General features: G+C 37.8%; 5 protein-coding genes across 5 annotated transcripts; 2 read left to right on the top strand and 3 right to left on the bottom strand.

Moving 5' to 3' along the window:
• Positions 1-108: 108 nt before the first annotated feature.
• KAFR0B03940 (uncharacterized protein) lies at positions 109-1,752 on the top strand (the record flags this gene model as incomplete). Its single annotated transcript, XM_003955776.1, has 1 exon — positions 109-1,752. The coding sequence occupies one exon, from the start codon at positions 109-111 to the stop codon at positions 1,750-1,752; it is 1,644 nt and encodes a 547-aa protein (XP_003955825.1).
• Positions 1,753-4,687: 2,935 nt separating this feature from the next.
• Positions 4,688-6,355, top strand: ATR2 (Atr2p; the record flags this gene model as incomplete). The annotated part of the gene is made up of 1 exon (XM_003955775.1): positions 4,688-6,355. The coding sequence occupies one exon, from the start codon at positions 4,688-4,690 to the stop codon at positions 6,353-6,355; it is 1,668 nt and encodes a 555-aa protein (XP_003955824.1).
• An 82-nt stretch (positions 6,356-6,437) lies between these two features.
• On the bottom strand, positions 6,438-8,312 carry PRM15 (phosphoribomutase PRM15; the record flags this gene model as incomplete). The annotated part of the gene is made up of 1 exon (XM_003955774.1): positions 6,438-8,312. The coding sequence occupies one exon, from the start codon at positions 8,310-8,312 to the stop codon at positions 6,438-6,440; it is 1,875 nt and encodes a 624-aa protein (XP_003955823.1).
• Positions 8,313-8,591: 279 nt separating this feature from the next.
• FCP1 (protein serine/threonine phosphatase) lies at positions 8,592-10,766 on the bottom strand (the record flags this gene model as incomplete). The annotated part of the gene is made up of 1 exon (XM_003955773.1): positions 8,592-10,766. One exon carries the CDS (start codon positions 10,764-10,766, stop codon positions 8,592-8,594), a length of 2,175 nt encoding a protein of 724 aa, XP_003955822.1.
• A 409-nt stretch (positions 10,767-11,175) lies between these two features.
• Positions 11,176-12,315, bottom strand: DSK2 (ubiquitin domain-containing protein DSK2; the record flags this gene model as incomplete). Its single annotated transcript, XM_003955772.1, has 1 exon — positions 11,176-12,315. One exon carries the CDS (start codon positions 12,313-12,315, stop codon positions 11,176-11,178), a length of 1,140 nt encoding a protein of 379 aa, XP_003955821.1.
• Between the last annotated feature and the right edge of the window lie 13 nt (positions 12,316-12,328).

The following is a 12,328-nucleotide window of genomic DNA, read 5'->3' as shown; positions in this document are numbered from 1 at the left end:
ATAAATGACGAAACATTTCAACACATTTGATCCTAAATTATTGTCTTGTAGTATCTTTATAGCTTGAATTTACTAGAAGAATCAAGATTACAGATTGAATAACCACATATGCTAAAGCTCTACAGAAAAAAACTTAAACAACAGGAGGAGGAAAAAAATCCAATTGAGGACTTTCAAACAACAACAGTAACGGCCCAAACTTCTCTTGATGTGCTTTCTGACTCAGTTAAAAAAGATCAGATAAGTATCACTGATGATGATGTTTCATCCATTTCGAATAATTCCAAATGGCAAGACCCAACATACTTTAAATCCAGCTGGCAGGAATATACCTTCATAGGAACATGTATGCTAGCAAATCTTTTGAACCAAGCTGGCCAAACGCAAACTCTTTCAACCATGAATGTGCTGGCAGATTCGCTCAATTCTGATGGTGCTGCAAAGACCTGGTTAATGGCTTCTTTCACCCTAGCATCTGGCTCATTTATTTTGGTAAGTGGCAGAATAGGTGACATATATGGTCTAAAAGCTACTTTTATTGGAGGTAATATCATCTTCTGCATTTGGTCCATTCTTTGCGGTGTTTCAAAATATACCGAAAATGTAACCTTCTTTATTATCTGTCGTGCGTTCCAAGGATTAGGTGTAGCCTTCGTCTTACCAAATGTCATGGGCCTTGTCGGTAATATCTACAATGTTGGATCTATGCGTAAAAATATTGTTATCAGTTTTATCGGTTGTATGGCCCCCGTTGGTCAGACATTTGGTGGTATGTGGGGTGGACTCATCGTTGATTCAAACAAAGATCAATGGCCTTGGATTTTTTTTGCTACTGCCATAGCTGTTTTTATCAATTTGATTATGGGGATTTACTCGATACCTAACCATGTTCCCACAAACATCTACAATTTGAAGATGGATTGGATTGGGTCTCTGCTCGGCGTTATTGGTTTAATTCTAATGAACTTTGTTTGGAATCAGGCCCCAATTTCTGGATGGTCAAAGGCATATATTATAGTAATATTGATTGTTGCAGTCTTTTTCTTAGTGGCTTTCTTTATTTACGAGTTAAAAAAAGCAGAATCACCATTATTACCACCAGAAGTAACTAAAAATCGTCATATTGTCACAATCATCATCTCGCTGTTCCTTGGATGGGGTGCCTTTGGAATTTGGACTTTTTACTACTATGCGTTCAACCTGAATTTAAGACATTTCAGTCCATTATGGGCAGGCAGCACTCATTTCGTATTCATTATATTTGGATCTTTGACTGCCATAACTGTTGCATTCACAATCAACAAAGTGGGTCCATCAGTTTTATTTTGCTTATCTTCCATTGGCTTTACCTGTGGTAATATAATATTCAGTGTTACCTCTCCAGATCAAACATATTGGCGTAACAGTTTAGGCATGCAAATCATTTTAGCTCTTGGAATGGATTTATCCTTTCCCGGCTCCTCCATTATTTTAAGTGATTTATTACCTATGCAATACCAGGGAATGTCGGGTTCTTTAGTCAATACTATCACTAATTATGCAACATCTTTATGCTTAGGTATGGGTACAACCGCAGAAGTTCAATATAATAACGGAGGAAAGGATGTATTGAAAGGGTATAGAGCTGCCCTTTATGTTGCAATTGGTCTAGGTGCATTGGGTTTTGCATTTTCGTTTTCTTATATGGCAGAAGATTTATGGATCAGATACAGGAAGAGAAGGCAAAATGAAAAAAAGGAAGATAAATGTTAGCTTTTCTTTATTGGTACAAATTGAAATCATTGTTTTCTTTCTTTAATAAATCAACCATATATACACATATAATAATTAGGTATTATTTTACGACATTACATTCGTCAGCCTGAACTAGACATTTTGTACTTATCCAATGTGACTAGCAATAAGTTGTAGTGTGCTCAAGTTGAAGAATTTCCCTTGATACATATATATCTCGGAGCGCTTCGAGAAAAGAATTGGCAAATCGAACTAACCGACATTTTCAGGAACGGCGTAATCTATACAGCTTTGAACTTGTAGAGCTTAGTAATCATTTGCAGTTTGATACATGCTTTACGGGTAAAGTTTAGTTCGAAATCCTTCGGATTGAAATATGTAAGGTAATTAGGATTATTGAGCACAACTACTGCCATATTTCTTGGGAGGCGGGAATTCGATTGACTAATTCATTCAGGTCGGTAAACAAGAGTAATAAATTAACAACTGAAAACAAGGGTTGTGATGAAATCGTAATGTGAAGGTTAAGTTTTAGAAGATGAAACATTCGGAGAAGAACATTCAAATTATGATTCCAGTTGGAAAATTCCGTTCTATATTGTTTCTACACTTCAGAAATATACATTATTCTGGCACACATGATAGCATCATTATTGAGCCATAGATGAATGACACAGATCCTATTAAAATGGATATCGCAACTAATTCATTCCAGGTAGATATAAAAAACATATTGGGCGATAGCTTTATTTAATTCAGTTTCTGGCGCGTTCATTCTAATCAGTGCTCGGTCAACTGATGTACGAGACTTTAAAAACATGTACGTCATTGGAAGTAATCACTATAATATGGGCATTACTTTTTGGAGCCTCAAAATACATAGATAGTGGGACTTCTTTCATTCCACGTAGGATTGATATATCATTTGCGCCATCTAACATATTGATCTTTTCGTTGATAATATTTATGGTATAGGTACCCCACGAAAAGATATAATACTCGCGCCCATCGGTGCCATGGCGTTAGCTGGAGCAGTTCCAGGAGGGACAAGGAGTGTGCCAATGGTAACTAACCATGGAGTTCAATGGTTATAAGCATTCAACGCCTCATTCTGCGACTGCTCCGAACTTGGTAAAGGGGATATATTCAATACCTAACAAAATTCCAAATAATATTCGAAACATGGAAGTGGACTGGATGGCTTTAATTATTGGTATTGTGGGCCTTATATCATTCAGCATCGTATGAAATGAAGCATCAATGTCGGATTGGTCAAAAACTATATCGTTTTCTCGTCAATTATTTCTGTTATCGTAACCATTTTTTCCTGTTCTATGAAATACAATATCCTAAGTAACCACCTATCCCTCCTGAAATAGTCCATGGTTAGAGCTTTATAATGACAAGTGCCACCGTAATTGGTTGGCTACTGTTTGGTAGTTGGGCTTTCTACCATTATTTGGTGGATCTTACAGTGGGATACTTCAGCCCTCTGTAGGCTGATTGCAGCAGGTTTGTGTTGACTCTTTTTAGAATGTTAGCAGCTGTTCTGGTTTCATTCATCATGAAAATTGTAGGTCCTGCTTTACTTTTCTACTTCTTCTGCATAGCTAACAGCGTTTTTGCTACTACTACTCCAGAACCAATGTTTTTGAAAAAGTAAGATAGACATGTAACTAGTGGTGATGTTCGGAATGTACTTCTCAGTTCAAGATGCATTTCGTCTATCGAGTGACTTACTTCCGAAAATGTATCAAGGTGGCCTGGTTCTCGTATAAATACAATAATAAGCTTTTTGCTGTCCTGGGATTTGGTATGGGTACTACGATACAAATTCGACTACACAAAAGAAACAAAGATTCATGGAAAGTTATAGGGCGGTAATCTACCTCGAAATTGGGCTTGGAGGGTTGGAGTTTTTATTTTCACTTGCCTACGTTTTTGAGTAAATTTTGCTAACACACGAGAGAGCACAGTGAAATGAGACCTACTTGTAGAAATATCTTACATTTGTTTCACTGCTATTCTCCTACTACTCATTCTCATGAAATTTATGAACTAACCAGGAAAAATGATAAATTCAGTTGTTGGCTCTTTATGGATACATTTAATGTTAATGTTTGTATTAAGCTTTACTCCCAGATTGGCAGTCTAGAGTCGCTATCAACACATTTGTAGGATCGACACTTAAAAAAAAACATGAGTAGCTATTACACCGTTCCATCCCCTTCCCAGGTCCCAGTTCATGTAAGCATCACAAAAATATAGCTCCATGAAGTCGCCAAAAAAGTGTGCCCTCTGATATCTATACGCTAAAATGTATTCGCCATTTTATGGTCATGGATGACAACATGGCTTTTTTTAGATAATGTAAAAGTTTCTATGGTAACCATCTCCTAAAATATTGACCACCCTATTCAATATATTTCCTTTTGAAGTCATACATCAAAGGGATAAAGACACTTGCCTGTTGCTAAAGGGAATACACGTATCATCAATAGTGGTGCAATTCGGTTGCTATGGTTTTCGCGTTCCTTCAATGGTGTGTAGAAGTGCTTCACGCGTTTTTTGAAGTAAATATGACGCATTTCGAATTTTGAAATTTATTAACTTTTCGAATAACTAACAAATCGCCGGACAACAGTCTACCTTGAAAGTATTAGCAGCATACTTTAATTTTTTTTCTTTTTCCTACAGATCTTTGCCTGAAAATTAGGAACGCTAGAAGCAACCCATGGCCTGGTTACCATCGCTACGAGTTTTGAACAACTTACTAAATTATTACAAAGACATTATCTAAGTTGTAAATTTCCAAATTGTCTACATTGCTCTTCAATGCTCGTTTCTTCCAAGAAGCCTCGTAAAGTATATAAAGAGAACTAGTTCTGAGCATCTTGTAACCGTTCAATCGAGGTTTTGCACTTATTTGTTGTTCCACTAGAACAAAACAAACATGATTGAAATAATAAGTTCAGATAATAGCATTACTTCAGCATCGGGAGAACAGAAGCAAGAAAAAGTCAATGTTGCAGTAAAAGCAACGATTAACACTCTAAACTATGATAGTTCAACATCGGTCTCCGAAAAAACATCAGCGATATCGGTCTTTGAAGGTACTTCACCAGATGCTGAAAAGTTTTCAGACAACAATACACCATGGCAAAATCCATCGTATTTCAGTTCTCGGTGGAAAGAGTATCTATTTATCTTAACATGCATGCTATCAAATTTATTGAACCAAGCTGGTCAAACACAAGCTACATCAACCATGAATGTGATAGGAAGTGCCTTTAACGCAGATTCCTCTAGCAAAACATGGCTAATGGCATCTTTTCCTCTTGTATCAGGATCCTTTATCCTGGTAAGTGGTAGAATAGGTGATATTTATGGCTTGAAAAGAACCATGATTGGAGGGCTTATAGTCATGATCATTTGGTCATTGATTTGTGGCTTTGCTAACTACTCAAGCAGTGTTACTTTTTTTATCATTTGTAGGGCATTTCAGGGTTTAGGAATTGCATTTGTGTTGCCGAATGTCATGGGATTAGTTGGGAATATATACAAGGTCGGGTCTCTTCGAAAGAATATTGTAATTAGTTGTATAGGCATGTGCGCCCCTACTGGCGCAGCATTTGGCGCCTTTTGGGCTGGTTTGATCGCAACGAAGGCTGAAAAGCAATGGCCATGGATATTTTATGCCTATGCATTTGCAGGCATTCTAAATTTGGTATTGGCAATATATTCAATTCCGGATACTGTTCCTGTAAATGTACATGGATTTTCGATGGATTGGACAGGATCTGTTGTTGGGGTTATTGGTTTGATATTGTTCAACTTTGTATGGAATGAGGCGCCAATAGTTGGATGGGAAAAAGCTTACATTATTGTCCTTTTAATTTTTTCCCTATTAATCATCGTGGTATTCTTCATCTATGAAATCAAATTCGCTAAATCACCATTGCTTCCGCAGGCTGTCACACACAATCACAACATTATCATGATTCTATCAGCTATGTTCATGGGTTGGGGATCTTTTGGTATTTGGACATTTTATTACTATGCATTCTTATTGAATCTAAGAGGATACACACCATTAGAAGCAGGTGCTAGCCATTGTATGTTCATTCTATGGGGAACAATAGCAGCCTTTACTGTGGCTTTTACTATCAAAAGAGTAGGCCCTTCAGTATTACTATTTTGTTCGATGGTAGCATTTACTGTGGGGTCTATAATGCTAAGTATTACACCAGTTCATCAAACATATTGGAAAATGACTTTCGGTATGCAAATCATTCTTGCATTTGGTATGGACCTTTCATTTCCGGCTTCTTCTATCATCCTTAGTGACGCATTGCCTATGGAGTATCAAGGCATGGCAGGGTCTTTAGTGAACACAATTGTAAACTATTCCACCTCTCTGTGTTTAGGAATGGGTACCACTGCAGAAATTCAAGTGAACAAAAATGGTACCGATCTTTTGAAGGGGTACAGGGCTGCACTTTATGTTGGAATAGGTTTGGGAGTTGTAGGCGTTATTATTGCTGCCTTATTTTTATTCGAATCTCTTCGGCAAAAACGTGGACGAACTGCAGCGCTAACTGCAAAAAAGGATATGAGCTAGGCATCATAATATATATACAGAACTATATATATTACCAATAATAGAAAAAAGAGTTAATGATCGTGAAAACCATTTTTGAAGATTAAAAGGAAGTCTTCAGACCCGTTATTTCGGGCCTAAACCACTCCCGCCTGAGAACATTCCATGTGAGGTGCGCAAGATTAGCAGCAGCTTCTTTATTCGCTGCGTGCGATTCTATATAAACCTTTAGTTTTGGTTCTGTGCCAGAGCCTCGAATGGTGAACCTTATCTCTTCATGACCGACGGTACGTTCCGGCTTTAAGGTGGCAGTAATCATCTGAGATGATGCATCGACCGGGAGCGTTGGCTTAAAGTCAATAGTGTCTGACTGATAGCCGAGTGTAAGATCTCTGAAAGATGTTAAGAAGAATTCTCTGCCAAGCTTTTCCGGATATGGTCGAGCCTTAGGACAATATTCATCTCTAATATAAGAGAATACGCTCTCGATTAAAGCCGGTTCTTCTACTGTATAATAACCATTATACTCAGAGAACACGCCATATTTTTCAAAGCACAGATCTAACACATCAAGTGGTCCTAGTCCTTCTAGTTCCAACCACTTTGAATACATATGGAGAAATACAACAGATGCAATTATTCCATCTTTGTCGTGTTCCATACACGGAAACATGTAACCTATAGCTTCCTCATAGCCGAAGCACACGTCGTAGCCTTGTTGCTCCAACTGTAATGCCCGGTTTCCAATCCACTTGAAGCCAGTCAGGGTTTCTTCATAGTGAAAACCTTCAACTTGTGCCATTTTTTTCAGCATTTGGGATGAAACTGTCGAATTCAACATTGCCAAAGGCTTTCTAGAGGCCGCTTTTTCTTTGTGCTCTTGAAGTTTGAAAATAGCAAAAAGAGATCCAATCTCGTTTCCAGACAGCTGTCTCCATTCATGAGACCTCTTATCCTTAACTGCTGCTGAAAACCTATCTGCATCTGGATCATTGGCAATAATCAAAGTTAATCCTTCTCTTTCAGCTAGTTGGATGGCCATATCTAATGCACCTTTTTCTTCAGGATTTGGAAAGCTCACTGTAGGAAAGGACGGGTCCGGTTTGATTTGTTCTGGGACAGAAAAATAATCAACATTTTCTGACAAACCCAGAACTTGCTTTGCTATTTGGCCAAATATTTTGTGGCCAACTCCATGCATTGGAGTATACACAAACCATGGCTTTCCAGTTTTCAGCATAGGTGAACCATTCGTAAAAACATATCGTGTGATATCTTGTACATAAGCAAGAAACATTTTGTTTCCATTAAATTCTAAATTACCATTTCTTTCTTCTGTACTGAATAGATCCTTCCAGTTCCAATCTTTGCTCCAAGGAGTCAGGTTTTTCTCAATTGTTAATGCAATATTCTTATCGTGAGGAGGTATAATTTGGCATCCGTTGGAATAATATACTTTATAGCCATTGTCATCTTTTGGATTGTGACTTGCAGTTATCATGACACCACAGGCGGACCTTAGCTTGTCTACAGAATATGGGACGAGTGGCGTATGAACAAACTCATTTTCCGTATTCAAATAGAAGACTTTAAATCCAGCATTAAGAAAAGTGGCAACTGTAATATCAGCAAATTCTTTTGAGTGATATCTGTGATCATGCCCAACTACAACGCTTAAATTCTGTGGAAATTTTTCCATTATATATTGAGCCAAACCTTGTGAAGTTTGAAGAATCACCAAAGAATTCATACGAGTGAATCCGGCTTCCATCCTACCTCTTAACCCAGCTGTCCCAAAAGGGATTCTGCCTTCCAGTCTATTTCCCAGCTCTTTCCAGTCCTTTCTTCCTATAATTGTCAGTATCTCACTGCGGGTCTCTTCATTTTGGTCATACCTCAGCCATCTGTCGCAGCTCACTTTCAACCTTTCGGGCACATATTCGTCGATTAAACTTAATATATTAGATTGAGAGCTCATTTCTAATTATAGTAGCTTCGTGGAATGATTATGTTTCACTTCAGCCCGTCTTGGGTTCTTGTTAAGGGTTTCGGTGACATCGAAATATTATCGCATCGCAAAGTCGAGAAGATCAGAACTTGAACTTTTTTCAGTTGGAGCGCTAAAAACCACAATTTAGCTAGCAATACCAGCCCTCTTGAACATTACTCGAGTACAAAAATTGAATATTACACATTACCTTATAAATAATACAGTGAAGATGATAGATAAAATACATATATTGGTATTTGTTAAAGACTAATCATCCAAAACATTCATCAGTTCATCTTCAAGACCGGATTCGCTATCTTCTTCTTCTTCATCATCTTCTTCTTTGTCATTTTGGAGGTGTATTTTCTTATGCGACAATAACTCTTCAGCGGCACTGTCTTCAGAGACCCTTCTTTTGGGCAAACCAGTTCCTGAATCGTTCTCTTTTATTTCTTCTTCGTCGCTGCTACTTTCATCATCTTCATCGGAACTTGGAATTTCATCTTCATCCTCGTCGTTCAGCCATGAGGTACCTGTAGCAAATAAATCTACTGTATTATCAAAGTTCTCTACTATGGTACCAGTTATATCTCCACTATTTTGTTCATTATTTCTTTCGGTCAGTTTCCGATTATTCAAATCCTCTCTGAACTTTTTCAGCTCCCTATCTGATATCGGTTCTTCGACTATTAACGTGTATGGCTTTTCATCAACATGAGTCCATCTTATCAAACATTCAAACACCCAGTCTGGATGGACAATCTTGATATCAGAATTGAAAGACTTCGCTAGTCTCGCTTTGAACGTTCCCGGAGTTTTTGTTATTACATGTGTTGTCACTTCATTTATTTCAGATGACGATTCTGCACCGAACATGCTGGTCCAAACGACAATATCTGCTCTACGTATATCTGTGTGTAGAGGTATTAGACCAGAAAATACGAAGTGGCAACCTTCAAAAACACTTTGCTTTAATTTAGGCATTATCAGTTTTATATCGGCTCCTGATTCATCAAGGCTCTTATTTTCTAAGATGGAGTAATATTCATTGTGAACTTTTGCCAAGGTATCTTTTAAGAAATATAACTCATCGTCATCGTCAATTAGTAATCTTTGATTATGCAAGTGTTCTTGTAATGCAGCAAGGGGTCTATTTTGTTGTTGTACCTCAACAGATGCAGAGTGTTCAAGTTTTTTTGTCCATTCTTCCTTGGTTTCATTTGATACCGATTCCTCTGTAGGCACAACCTGGTGGCTTAAATTTTTCTCCTGTCTTTTGACCTCTTCATCAATTTTTTCTTGTAATTTCTTCTCTGTGTCCATAATATCCGTAAGTAATTCATCAGCCTCTTTGGCTTTTTCTCTAGATCGTCTTCCCAATTGTAGCATCGTAGTTTGCTGCTTGGGTAGGAAATTTGAATTGATATCACCTACACCAACAAAAAAACTATATGGCACCACTTTAATTAAGTTGGGAGACCAATTCCATACGTCACCTCTATCGTCTATAATAATTACCATAGATTGGTCTGTGGGAAACAGTCTTTCCAAGGACTTCGAAGTTAATGAGCCATTTTCATCTCTGGAAAGTATACGATTACCAAATAATTCACCTGTAGGATCAATAATTTTGGTAATTTCTAGAGCATACGCTCTTGTTGCCATGGTATATATATGCATTTCAAATAATGGTGCCACTTTTTTGAAAAATTCTTTCAAACCGGGCCTCACTTTGACATAGTACCAACATTTTCTAGGTGTAGGTTTTGGACCCATGTACATAAAGGGTAATACCGGTTCCTCTTCCAAGGCAAACATTTGGACATCTTTCAAAGTGTCATAATTTGGGTTATTAGGATCGCTTTTCCATTCGCCAATGGTAGGATCAACACCACAATGGATGACGGTTTGATCCAAATCTACTACTAAGACCAATTTTTTTTCATTTCTTAATCTCTTCTTGAAATCTTCACCTATATCCAAGGCTTCTTTCCTACTAATCTTTAAATTTGTATCAGTGTGCGAAACCGTGAAATTTGAACCAAATTGCGATTGTTCAGATTCATCAACCTCCTTGCCACATTGAGTGCAGAGTCCTCCATAGACAATATCATGGTTGCATGGCCTTTTAATTTCACAAATTACTTGGCTTGCTGAGCTTAACTCATCACCGACATCAATATTCCAACTTATCAGAGTGCCTTCGAAAGGAGCATCGAAAAATTCGATAGATTCCCTAATTTTTTTCTTAGGATGGGAAGCTTGTGTATCTGTGTTAGCTGGGTCGTTATCATCTGGAGAGCTAGCAATTTCCACCATATACCAGAATTTATATGCAAATAGCCGTATACCTTTTTCAATGTAGGTCCCAATTGGACAAATAAGTTCGTCTATTGTTATTGGATATGGAAGCCCCTCAGGAGCCAGAACAGGTGTGGTCATTATTTAATTTTCTTATTCGTTAGAAGCTAAGTGTATATGTTTTTGTTTATTTAGGCTTTCACTTCAAAGGGATATGGACGTTCCATTATTATGTATTCCCGTTTGTTTTATAAACAAAATTCGCAATTATTGCTTCTTGATGGCCGCGAAGCAAAAAAAAAAATTTTAATTCCAATGCAGTCAATAGTCATGTAAAATACGGTTTGAATGCGGGGCTCGTTCAAACTCTTGCTCTCAACATTTGTAGTGTCTAGATATAATGCCTTGGTTTTATATAGTGGCTGAAAATAGTTATATAGGGAGTGAAAAAGTCTTGAACGTAACTTCACTTAAATATGTACATTAAACCAAAAAGAAAAAATGTAAAATGGAAAGTTGCGTAAAATACAAATTAAATATGGAATAAAAGCTATACATCACCGTTTAATAGGGCATCCAATGCCCCTTGAACAGAACCACCGCTACGTCTTAATGCAGCGACGTTTCTATCAAAATCAAAGAATCCCATATCATTCAATTGTCTCAATTGTGCTTCGTAGCGTTCTTCAGGAGGCCTATTGTCCTGCTGGGCAGGAGTTTGTTGTGATTGTGGCATTCCAAGCATAGAAGCAAGTAATGCTGGGTCGAATGCTGGCTGTTGGGGTTGACTTCCATTGGTATTAGAGGACATTGCACCAAATGGATTGGCAGCAGGATTGAATAGAGCATCAAAAGGATTGGCAGCAGCAGGTGCACTAGTGCTATTGGTATTATTTGTAGCACCGCCGGCAGTAGTACTTTCACCGGATGCATTAGTGTTTTGTTCATTGGTACTTGCTGAAGCTTCACCTGGAGCAGGGAAAGCAGATGGGTCATTGCCAGTAGCAGCAGGATCGTTACCACCATTCATCATACGAGCAAATTGCATGCTTTGTCTAATCATATCTGGATTAATTAACATTTGTCTGAACATAGGACTTTGCAACATTTGTCTTGCTTGAGGACCCATAGCTTGTAATTGTGGGTTCGATTGAATCATAAAATCGATCATTTGAGGATTACTTAACATTTCATTCATTTGAGATTGGAAGACCGGATTATCAAGCATTCTTAGCATATCATCCTGGCTTGGTCCGCTATTTAATCCACCATCTGGGCCAAACATATCGGCAGAAGGCATATTCAAATAACCGGCATAACGTGCGCTAGTCAAGTCATTCAACGGATTGAAACCTCCAGTTTGTCCAGATGCAATATTTGATGGGACTGAAGGGGCAGAATTTGTATTTTCATTAGACGTAGCTGTCGGGGTAGTATTGGTAGCAGCACTGTTCCTAGCAACATTGCCACCAGATTTAACTAGATGTATCGAATGGCCCTCTTCTATCTTATATGATTCTACAGTTTGATCATCCTTTAAGATCTTACCTGAATAGATAAGGCGTTGATTAGTAGCAGGAATTTCTGATATTTTAGAAATCTCTTCCTTCAAAGTTGCAATGGAATCAGACAAATTAGTATTGACATCCCATTTATTTTGACCAGATTTAATATGGATAGTAATCGACATGACTTGATACTAA

The sequence above is a fragment of the Kazachstania africana genome, chromosome 2 (genome assembly GCF_000304475.1).
Source record: "Kazachstania africana CBS 2517 chromosome 2, complete genome".
Classification (NCBI taxonomy): domain Eukaryota; kingdom Fungi; phylum Ascomycota; class Saccharomycetes; order Saccharomycetales; family Saccharomycetaceae; genus Kazachstania; species Kazachstania africana.
The sequence above is the reverse complement of the archived record's forward strand: the minus strand, read 5'-3'. Positions and strand labels throughout refer to the sequence as shown.